Here is an 11,986-nt window from a genome sequence, read left to right on the forward strand (position 1 = left end):
CCACCACAGCACTTAGGGAAGGTCCAGCCTGTGCCACTTTCTGCAGCACAAGGATTCTAAACTTGACCCCCTCTTTAACGCCTCCCTCCACTCTAGTTGGAGATTCTGCTCTATACTCTCTGCTCAAACCACTTTGGATTGTGTGGTCATTCCACTTCAGGCTTGCTGATCAATGCCGGCTTTTTAAGGATCTCATTTGCTGTGTGTTGAGCTCATTCACCTACATGTGAGTTCAGGTTCCTAATCTGCAGTACCTGTTTGTTCTTTTGGGGGGGGGCACCACTCTCTCTCCCCCCCCCCCCCCACTCCCTAAACTAACTGCGAGCACTGTGCCCCCTGTAGGTTCGAGGAAACAAATACATTTGCCTCCTAGCCGAACAGACCCGTGGGAAATACTTCACCCTCTACAAGCCGAACATCGGCAAACAGAGTCAGCTGGAGACCATGGATAGCCTTTTGAAGAAGTACCAGCCGGTAAGGCCCGTCCTGCAGCTGTGGTGGCTGTGACTGCAGATCCCATTTTTTTCCCCTCCGCCATTCCTTGATGGTCCCTTCTCGCCGGTCTTTCCTGCAGGTATCGCCAGTGGATGCTCAGCCCCACTGGGAGAGCAGTTACGACTTCTCCCTGAAACACTGCAACCACGCCGTATGGTAAGTCACCTTCAAGGGTTGCTCCAAAGACAGAACCATTGAGAAAACAGAGGCAGTCTAGTTTCTTAGAGAGACAACGAAGACAACGAGGTGCACATTGTCAGATTGTTAGGCCAGGGTGGACGCCCTTCTAAATGGCGGCGTTGATAGAGTTATAAGGTTTACCGATAATCCTCAAAGCCTGACCCTTCCGTTAATTTAATTAATTAATTCAAAATTACAACAGTGCTGAAAAAAAAGGGGGGGGATGTAGACTGTCACAGTGTCCCTGCGGTGACAACCAAAATAGGCTGCTTGGCAACTGGTATATAGAGGAAATCCTCACGTTATGACAGTAATGGCGCCTGCCCATTGCTGTGGGAAGTCAAGATGAATGTTGCATGAGCCCCGTCATTAAACGATTCCCCCTCATCCCTTCCCTCCCCATCACATGTTGTTAAATGAATCCATGTATTGTGCATGGGGTGCCTCGGGGATGCATGCCTTGGGCCTCCCAAGGCCTTCCCCCCCACCCCGTGATAACCCATACTCCACTTTCCGACCCCTTGGTGTCCCCACAGCCACTTCGGCCTCCTCTGCCCCTCACAACCGCTCAGACTGACTCAGCTCCCCAACCACAACAAGCCCTCTGCACTTAATCATCGATTCCTTTTTTTAGGAGCGCACGGCAAAAAGTTTATCTCACACAGCAGGCTAACAAGTCCGTCCAGTCGGGAGATGAATAGTTGTCTGCCACATCTATCCCATCTCCACCCCCTGCCTTTTATCCCCAGAGCTATAGGGTGGGGCTTCGCTAGCAGAGGTGGCTCTTCCATCCCGAGGACCGGCCCATAGGTTTCCACTGCTCTCCTCTCCTCTGCCGTCTGTGCATCCGCGCCTCAGGCAGTGGACCCAGCTGTCCCTCCTCTTCCTCATCAGCCACCTCCAGACCTGGGGGCTGTTGACTCTCCATCTGAGGGCTGATGGATGGCCAAGGCACCACTTTTGTCTCTCTCTCTCTCCCTCTCTCTCTCTCTCTCTGAGCCCCATCAAAAAAGACACTGCTTTTTTTCCTGCTCTCCTTCCCTTCTGTGTGGCCTGTCAGCCGCCGGCCTCTTCGGCAGCCAAATCAGAGTCCGAATCAGCATCAAGGCAACTGGAGAGCTCCATTCCCTCTTCTCCCTCGGAGCTCTCAGGTTGCCTTGATGCTGAAGAGGCCGGCGGCTGACAGGCCACACAGAAGGGAAGGAGAGCAGGAAAAAAAGCAGTGTCTTTTTCAATACAGCCATTCATGCAGCCTAGCAGCATGTTGAGGGAGGCGGCGTGAAAAGAGGGACCAGCCTAGAATCCTTGCATAGCCACAAAGGAGTGTTGTTGACTCTTCTCTGACTCTAAGCAAATGCCAAACTGTTAATTGATTCAGACTTTTGCAGCGTAATTTCAGCGCCAGAAAAGTAAACACAGATGGCTGAAGACTTCATTTCACTTCTTTATAAACACCAAGTAAATTTTGCAAACCATTTGTAGATTTCTCCAACATGGAGCAAATTCAAACAGAAGCAGACATGTTTACAGGTTCAGAGGAGAGCTCTAGTTTTCGGCAAGCAAGCAAATTACACAGCAGAGGAGAGAAGCGGTTTCATTTTCAATAGACGTACTCCGAGCTTAACATAGCTTCAGAGCTGCAGAGCTTAATATAGAGCCACGCCTAGGCTACTTCTAGTTTCAGTTTCCAAACAGTCCTCCTTGGCTGACTTAGTTGCTATGCCTATTCATTGGCTGACCTTGTTACCAAGCTCTGTTCCAGTTCATGAATATACTCTTGACAACATTCTTGTGCGACAGCTACAGCAATAGATCAGTTTAATTGAAGATTCACGGGTGGACATGAACTTTGACACCTGACTCTGTGTTTTCTTCCTTGTGTTTCCTTTTCTTCCCCTCTCCCCCAACCTTCCCTACTAATAAACCCCCACCCCCACCCCTACCCACCCCCAGGAACAGGAACTGCAAGGTTGTCCAGGAGGGGAAGGAATGTTTCCAAGGCGCGCGTTTACGCCACTATTACATGCTGTGCGGGGCTCTCTTGCGCGTCTGGACCAAAATCGCCAGCATCATGGCTAACATCACCAATACCAGCTATCTGCAGATTGTCCGCCTCAAGACCAAAGAGAAGAAGAAGCAAGTTGGTGAGTGGCCAACTCAAAACAGTTCTCCTTGGGGGCAAAGGGTGGAATCTCCTCACTCCCAGATCCTGACAATCAATTGCCGGATTTGAAAGTGGCCCCTAAGGCCATGGGAACCTGGTTGAGAGAGACAGAGCAGGGATGCAGAGTAAGGGATAGAAAAGAGAGCAGTCAATTAATAGCAAGAAAAAAAAGTGTGAGCTCAACTCATAGCCAGACACTCAGCTTGGTCAGAATGTTTCAAGGTATTCAAGGAATCTTTACCTTAGCAACATAAATGTACTGTCAGGGCTCCAACAAATCCACCCCCATTCAAATCATAAGTCTCTAGCCACATCTCTCAGAGAGAAAAATAATTGATTTATTAGAAGTGGCCATGTTGGCGTTAGCTGGGTGCAGCCGACACTAAAATACACCATTCATTTCCCCCTTGACCCTGGTCTTCCCCCCAGCGTCTGGATGTATATTCTCCAATGGGACACATCCATAGCCAAGAGTCATCAATCCTGCTCTCCAGTAATAATCTTATGTGCCAGAAGCTTCGGCTGCCTAGCAATTATCTGAAGCATATAAGGAATGCACTGCTTTCCCCCCACTCCCTTTCTGCTGACGACTAAAGACCAAAGGAATATTATTATTATTTTAGTTGACGTGGCTTTTTTTGGAGTAGGAGCTATACTTTTTATTAAGGGTTTTGATTATAATACAGGTGCTCCTCGACTTACCAACAGTTCATTTAGTGACTGTTGGAAGTTACAAGGGCACTGAAACAAGTGACTTATGACCGTTTTTCACACCTAAGACCGTTTCAGCATCCCCATAGTCCCGTGCTCAAAATTCAGACACTTGGCTCATATTTATGACAGCTGCAGTGTCCCAGGACCAGCTTTTATGCCCTTCTGACAAGCAAAGTCAATGGGGAAACCAGATTCGCTTAACAACCTGTGAGACTAACTTAGCTGCCCTAATTCAGTTAACAACTGTTGGCAGGAAAGGTTGTAAAATGGAGCAAAACTCACTTAACAAAGGTCTCACTTAGCATCAGCTTAGCATCAATGAAAATGGCACACAGCTCTCCCGAACACGGTTGTAAGTCGAGGACCAGCTGTTTTTCCAGGTTTCTCCCCCTCATTCCTCGCTGACTGGCTTCCTTCCCTTCCTTTCTCTGTAACCCGGATCCTGGGAGCCTCAGCCTCCTATCGGGGTCACGAGAATCTAAGCCACAGTTACATCCTCTAGTTCAGCGATCCCAACTGGTGGTCTGTGAGAAAATTCTGCTGGTCCGCAGAAAAATTATTTGCATTTTTTTAATATTGCACTAAATCAGGGGTCCTCAAAGGACGGCCACTGGGCCAGATACGCGCAATGAACGTTTGTGTTGCTGCAGAGATTTTCCCCCTTCGGGGTCTATTTGTGTGGGTCGGAGGGGGCCAGAAATTCCCACTTGGGGTCTGCTTCAGCCTCCCTGTGTGGGGCTTTGGCCGAAGGCTGGAGGGCCTCGTCCCAGTGGGACTGCATCATGGCCTGGAACTGGCTGACCATCTCAACCCCCTCCAGGCACCACCGGGACCTGGCCTTGAACTCCCGCAGGTCTCCCCTCTGCTTGGAAAGCCTTTGCTCGTAGTCCTCAGTGAGGAGCTTTTGCTAAGCGTCCTTCTCAGTCAGATCCAGTTTGAACGGAGCCAGCTGTTTTGCCAACTCTTTCTCCTGGTGGCTGCTTAGCTCCAACCACTGCTTCCTGTTGGGGCCCTAAGGAGCCCGGGCGGGCAGGGGAGGCGTGGCTGGGAGGGGAGGGGCAAGTAGAGGCCATCAAGGTGCCCCTCGACGTGAGTGACATGGAGTTGGCCACATCCACCCAGTCACATGACCACCTAGCCATGCCAGTCATTTGGCAGATCATATTAGTGGTCCACGGGATTTAAAATTATGAATTTAGTGGTCCCGGAGGTCCGAAAAGTTGGGGACCCCCCTGCTCTAGTTGGGATCCTGCGGAGAAGGGCGAGTGGAGTTTGAGTGTCTTGCGTCCTGCCGAAAGTTGACTCGGTACGTTTTATCCAGAGGTGGTATTCAGCCGGTTCGAACTGGTTCTGGTGTAACCGGTAGTGGAAATTCTGACTAGTTTGGAGAACCGGCAAATGCCACCTCTGGCTGGCCCCGCTGTTAGCTCTCCTGTATTCCCTTGGTTTTTAGCTCAGCTGAATCGTGCGGCGGAGCGGATTGCCGCGCTTCAGCTGAGCTAAAAAAAAACACCCGCTCAGCTCACTCACCAGCGTTCAGATAGAGGACGGTGTTTGAGTCCTGCATGCACGCAGAAAGCGCGCGCGCATCGAACCACTCATCGAACCGGCATTTATTTAATTTAATTACATTTTAATTCCGTTGCACGAGGTGCGATGACAATAAAGCAAACTAAACTAGGGAAAAAATGTGGACACCCACCCACTCGTTTTATCCCTTCTTGCAGGAATCAAGATACCGGAGAATTGTGTCCATCAGGTGCTGAAGGAGTTGAAGCAGATGGACGAGAACGTCAAGCAGAAGCAGAAGCAGACCTCAGCCATGTTGGCCCCCATGAGGCCCGGCCAGCCCTTCCCGCCGCTCGTCCCTCCGCTGGACCTCAGCCAGCCTGCAGGGTTTCTCTCCGCCCAGCACTCTTCCTTGCCGCAGAATGAGGTCTGGGATCTGACCAACAGCCCACCCGAGGAAGGCCTTCCCAACTTCTGGACGCACCCGTCTCCTCCTCCTCCTCCTCCTCCTCCTTCGCTGCACCCCCATCTCCCCCCAGCCCCCTCCCAGTTCAACTTCCACGCTCCCTACGACAACGCGGGGCTGGTGGGCAGCCTGGAGCTCAGCGGCTCCCCTTCCCAGCACCACGAACCCTTGGCCCCGACGCCGGCCCTCCCGCTTCCCCTGGCGGACAGTTTCTCCCCGGCCAGCCTGAACTTCCGAGAACTCTTGGAGGAGATGATGCTGAACCCCCAGGGTTTGGGGGCCGAGAGCAGTGAGCAGGAGCGCCAGAGCGTCATCCAGTTCAGCGGACCCCTCTCTAACCTCTATGATGCCAGCTGAGGTGGGGAGGGGGAGAAGAGGGGGGCTCCTTTACACCGGGTTTTTTAATCCTGGGTTGGAATGGACCACTTTGCGAAAATAGGGGGAGGGGCGGGCAGAGAGAACTCTAGTTAACAGAAACAAAATATATATATATATATATATATATATATATATATATATATATATATATATATATATATATATATATATATATATATATATATATATATATATATATATATATATAATATACAGTCAAGCCTGTACTAATGTTTTTTATATATGTATGTACAGAGAGATATGTACAAAGTGGGGTTGTGGGAGAGGATAAATGGAAAAGGGAGAGGAGGGCAATAATGCCGAAATACCGGGGGAATTGGGCACTTTAGAAAAACGGCTGCTCTGCCAAGCTTCCTTAGCCGCCTGTTGCTTCTCAGCACCAAACTTGTCTTTCTAGGCCGGAAGTCTCCAACCTTGGCCACTTTAAGACTTGTGGACTTCAACTCCCAGAAATGTTTGCCCTAGATATCTGATTGGCTCTTGTGCTGAGAGGGAGGGGCCAGCTCAAAAGTCAGCCAATGAGTTTGAGGGTGGCCCCACGGATCTGGACCTTTCCTCTCCTTCCTCACTCTATTGGCTAAGTGGGAGGGACTGGCCCAAAATCAGCCAATGAGCTTCTGTAGCTGAGGAGGGATTAGACTCTGGATCCTCCCACTCTTCATCCATCTTTTCATTATTTATTTTATTAACCCCTGGTTTAAGCTGGCTGGGGAATTCTGGGAGTTGAAGTCCACAAATCTTAAAGTTGCCACGGTTAGAGACGCCTGTTTCTAGGCTACCGAACAAAAAAACTACTGACTTTAGAAAGTGAGAATCATAGAATGAATGAAATATATATATATTTTCAGACACAGATACCCACATGTATACAGGTAGTCCTTGATTTACAACTGTTCGTTTAGTGAGCGTTCCAAGTTGGGGGGGAAATGACTTATGACCATTTTTCACACTTAGGACCGTTGCAGCATCCCCAGGGTCATGTGATCAAAATTCAGACCCTTGGCAACTGACTCATATTTATGACGGGGTCACGTGATCCCCTTTTACGACCACCTGACCAACAAAGTCAGTGGGGACAAAACCCAGATTCCCTTTAACCACAATTTGACTAACAAATTGCAGGGATTCAGTGTGTAACTGTGGCAAGAAAGGTCGTAGAAGGTCAGCGAATGACTCACTTAACAAATGTTTCACTTAGCAGCAGAAGTTCGGGACTCGGCTGGTCGTAAGCCGAGGACTTACCTGTATCCCTTCTACCTGATTTTTCAAAAGAAGTCAAGTGACAGTCCAAAGGGGGGAAGGGAAAAAAAAACTTTCTCAAAGTCCTTGGTTTGATTTATTGTTTTTATTTTGGCACAAATGGAAAATGTTGCACAATCAGATAGCGGTAGATTCTCAGCTACAGGGGTTGTGGGGTCCTTGCTCTACGACCATTTATACCAGTCACACATTTGGGATTCGGGCACTTTGGCAAGCCGGCCCGTCTTTCTAAGCCTTGCGCGCTTTTGCTGTGTGTGCAACCTTCCCAGCTGACTTCCAACGCGCACAGCCGGTGGAGGAAGTTTTGATTGGCTTAACGACCCTGGGGTTGTCAAATCAGGGGCGACTCGCTGAACGACCTCTTTGCTCCGTGATGTATACTTTGTGGTTGTAAGTCAAGGAGACCCTCAAACCTGGGCACTTTAAGACACGTGGACTTCAACTCCCAGAATTCCCAGCCAGCCATGCTGGCTGGGGAATTCTGGGAGTTGAAGTCCACGTGTCTTAAAGTGGCTAAGTTTTGAGAGCCTTGGACTAACTTAACTCCTTCACTGCTCTGCAGGGTGAAAGTTTCTGATTCTCATAGCCAGTTGGATTTAATGTGTGTGTGTGTGTGTGTGAGAGAGAGAGAGAGAGAGAAGAGAGAGAGAGAGATATTTATAAACCAAATCTGGAACTGAAGGCACACGGGGGTCTTTCTCCTCTCCTTTTCCCATGTTCTCTGGGACGTCCTTCCCCCACCCTGGTGCCCTTCCCTTCCCCAGGTGTACAGGGACTAACTACCACCACCACAACAACAAAAAGGCACACCCAGTGGGAATGGGGGATGCTTCTCAGCATAGCTGGTAGGCTGCCCTAAAATCTTAAGGACTCCCTTTGTCTGTTTCTGCTGCAAATATTTTCCTTTTTTTTTTTTTTTTGCTGCTGCTGTTGCTACCAGACCAAATTCTCTTCCATCCTTGGCATGAAACTTTGTACGAATTTCCTAGATTATTGGATATTGTACCAAACTCCTCTTTGCGCAATTACAAAGGGTTCCAGATTTTCCTCGCTGTCTCCAAAAATTGGCATAAATCTGCCCCCAAAAGGAACCTGGTTTTCCGTTGGGGCCAAACTAACCATACATTTCACTACAGGTAGTCTTCAACTTAATGACCACAATGGAGCTTGCCCATCATGGATTGTAAATTGTGCCAGTCCTAAAATGGGTCAGTCATGCAAAGAGCCTGATTTTATAAACTGTTTTTTTTTTTTTTGCCAGGGGTCATTAAGCGAACGCAACGGTCCTAAAGTGGCCACCGTGGTCGTTAAGCGAGCATAGCAGTCATTAACCAATGATCATTAGGGGCTTAGCTTTGCTGAAAACTGGAAAGAAATGTTGATTTTTTTTCCCCCACCCCAGCAAAATGATCATATAAAGCGGTCACATGATTGCGAGGCTGCAAATGGCCTCCAATGCAAAAGAAATCCGGTCATGTGACTGCAGGGGAGGCGACTGTCGGATCTTCAGATCTGGGTCATAAGTAGCCCCCAAATAGTTCCTTCATAAGTTGGAATGGTTGCTTAGCAAACGGTCGCAAGAGTAGGACTACCTGTATTAGTGGCTGAGAGGGCTCTAACATGCATTTCAGCAGGCATTCAGCTGGGCCTTGGCCAAGCCAGTTACGTCCAGATAAATTTCAACTCTATCTTTTAAAAAAATGGATTCCTTGCATAGGAACGAAAACTTCATTTTTGGGGGATAATTCTTGCCATTCAGCTCTTTTGTACCTTCTTGAAAACTAGTTGAATCTTTTAAACTATCTAGCATGGAAAATTCTCAAATGAGTACCAGAGTAAACTCTCTCTGAATTTCTTCCCATGAAGCTGGACACTTTTGTGCAGTTTACACACACACACACACACCGTATCCCTTCCACATTGCTGGTACAACTGTGTGAAGGATACAAATTCTAAATAGCCAAGAACCAAAATTAAGTATGTTTTTAATAGAATAACAGAGTTGGAAAGGGACCTTGGAGGTCTTCTAGTCCAACCCCCTTCTCATCTTGCCCCAACCCACAAGTGTTTAAATCAGTATTTAAAGCATCACTGGCTGGGGAATTCTGGGAGTTGAAGTCCACAAGTCTTAAACTTGCTAAACACTGTTTTAGCTCTTTATCTGCTTAGCTTTTTGGTCCTTATGGTTTATTTTTTCCCTTGAAAATAACGATTGGAAAGAGCAGGGTGATGGGTGCAAAAAAATCAGAAAACTATGCAAAATCGCTGAGAGCAGAGGGTCCAGCCTGATTCGAAACCCCTGAACTAAACAACCTCCCCTCCAGTAGTTTTTAAAATGTAATAGCCATAATAAACCCAGTTAGTTTGACTGGAGGTGTGCTGGCCCACAATCAGCAAAATAACTTTTTAAAAAGCCTTACGACTCAGGAAAGATTTCGAGATGTTTGAGTGCCTCCTGTCCTCTTTGCTATTCCACCTCAAAATAATGCTTTCTTCGTGGTCTTCAGAATGCTAGGTGGCTCTTTCACATTCAGTGAAGAAGAAAAACACGCAATTTTTCTTCTTGCTTTCTCGGAAAGGTGGTTAATAAAGCCGAGGAGGCCCCCCTAGAGGACATCCATCCAACACACTTCCCCAAATGGCCTGGCTCCATTTTTGTCAGGAAGAAAAACGATGATGTCATAGCTACTTTTTGATTAAATTATTATGTTGTTTGTTCTATTGATTGTATTTTGTAAATGGGGAAAAAAAAAACCCTCTTTTTCTTCCTTCCCCGTGGCACTTTTTAACTGATTTCAATGACTCCTGGTTTTGTTTTTTTTCCTATGCGTATTTATAATGAATTGAAAAAAAAAATGTATATATGTAAAAAAAAAAAAAAGTGGGGGAGGATTCTTTCCTTTTTCGCTGTTGAACAATGTGCCTTTTGACTAATGATTTCAAGATTTTATACTTGCATCAGAAGGATTAAAATATTGGCATTTCCGTTGAATGAAGGAAGAAGTGGAAGATTTGTGCGTGGGAAGAAGGGGAGGAAGGAAGGATAAGAGGGAGAAGGGAGGGAAGAGAAAAAGGGATTGGAAGAGGGAGGGAGGAAAAGTTGAGGAAGAGAAGGAAGGCAAGAAAAAAAGAATAAAGACAAAGGTAACAAAGGTAAAGATTGAAGGAAGGAAGTGGAAGCTCTTAAAGAGAGATCCAACCTAGGATTAAGGAGAAATGAAAAACCATTGACAATGAAAAACCATTAATTAATGGAAATACTTGCATTCTGGACTTGCTCCATCTCGGGAGGTTTTCAAAAATACACTGAACAATGACTTGACTGGGTTGGTATAAGGCAGGGGGGGTCAAACTTGTGTTGTCACATGACTTATTGTCCCTTCGCTAAAACGGGAGTAGTGGCCAGTATGTGACGTAACTGGCGCGCAGGCAACGAGTTTGACACCCCTGGCATAAGGTCCCCTGCTTTGGCCAGGGAGTTGGATTAGAAGACCTCCAGGGTCCCTTCTGGCCCTACAATTTTATGTTCTAAAAGGCATTCTTAAAATTCAATTCATTGTTTACTTTAAAGCAGTGGTTGGTGGTCCGCGAGAAAAATTTGGTGGTCCGCAGAGAAATGTCACCCCCAGAGCACCTCTCAAATCAATTAATACACAAGGCTGCGTCACCCACATGGCCCACTGCTAAAATTGCTATTTTTCCTTTTTCCATCAGCTGTTCTGCTGTGCCTGGAGATTTAGATTAGCTAGAAAGCAGGAAACGGTTGGATTTTTTGCTTTCTAGCTAATCTTTAGATCTTCGGCTTGCAGAGCCGGACCTTCCTTAGGATGAAGCTTCTATTATTCAGTGCAGGTAGCTGATAGCAGAAACATAGATCTCTGAATGTATCTGTGATTCTGTGAGCAACTCAATCTGCCTGCCTGTTTTGCCTGATTTTGGGTAAAAGTTTCTCTTTTATATAAAAAATTCAATATTTACATACACGTGTTGCGAGTTAATTTTGTGAGTTTGCTTGCTAGCAAATTTTATGGCTTTGCTTGCAAGCAAATTTTATGTGATGGGCTCAGGTAGCTGATCTCACATATCTGAATGAATCTGTGAGCAACTCAATCTGCCTGCATGCTTTGCCTGATTTTGGGTAAAAGTTTTTTTTTATAAAAAAATTTCAATATTTATATATTTATATTTACATACAAGCCATGCCCAGCCAGTCACATGACCACCAAGCCACACCCACAAATTAGGCCACACCCACAGAACCGATTGTTAAGAAATTTGAATCCCACCCCTGCCTGTGTGTTTGTGTGTCTGTGAGAGAGGGAGGGAGGGAGATTAGATCAGATCTCTCTCTCTCTCTCTCCCACCAACGTCAGCAAGCCACCATCAGTCAAAATTCATATTAGTGGTCCCCGGGATTTAAAATTATGAGTTTGGTGGTCCCTGTTTTAAAGCATTCCTCCTCTTGAACCCTCACTAGTCAAATGGCAGCAGATGGATCTGAATTAAGTTCTCATCCGGTCTTGGCATTGTATTTCTTATTTGCTCTTGCACTGGCAGGTTGCATAATGCCTCTTTGCCCAAAGAGAAATCGGGGCGCCCCCCCAAGGCAACACAAATTAGCTGGAGCGGAACTGGGACACTCTGGCTGCCGCCAGATTCCAACTCCCAGTGGTGCTAAAAGTAAAAGTTTCAATAAGAAATAGCCAGTTTGGTCTAGTATTTAAGGCACCAGGCTAGAAATTGGAAGACGTTGAGACTTAATCCCACTTTAGTGGTAGATTTTGGGCCAATCACCAGGA

At 46.9% G+C, this 11,986-nt stretch overlaps 1 protein-coding gene across 1 annotated transcript in view; it reads left to right on the forward strand.

Annotated features, from left to right (window-relative positions):
• The window catches only part of SBNO2 (strawberry notch homolog 2), a 142,880-nt gene extending 135,367 nt beyond the window's left edge, over positions 1–7,513 (forward strand). The window contains 4 exon segments of the mRNA XM_087952707.1: positions 343–474; positions 575–651; positions 2,629–2,819; positions 5,281–7,513. Coding sequence (XP_087808833.1) covers positions 343–474; positions 575–651; positions 2,629–2,819; positions 5,281–5,885 — 1,005 coding nt within the window. The 3' untranslated portion in view covers positions 5,886–7,513.
• Positions 7,514–11,986: the final 4,473 nt, after the last annotated feature.

The sequence above is a fragment of the Notechis scutatus genome, chromosome 1, assembly GCF_049901735.1.
Source record: "Notechis scutatus isolate UNSWTSFEM ecotype Mainland chromosome 1, rNotScu1.2, whole genome shotgun sequence".
Classification (NCBI taxonomy): domain Eukaryota; kingdom Metazoa; phylum Chordata; class Lepidosauria; order Squamata; family Elapidae; genus Notechis; species Notechis scutatus.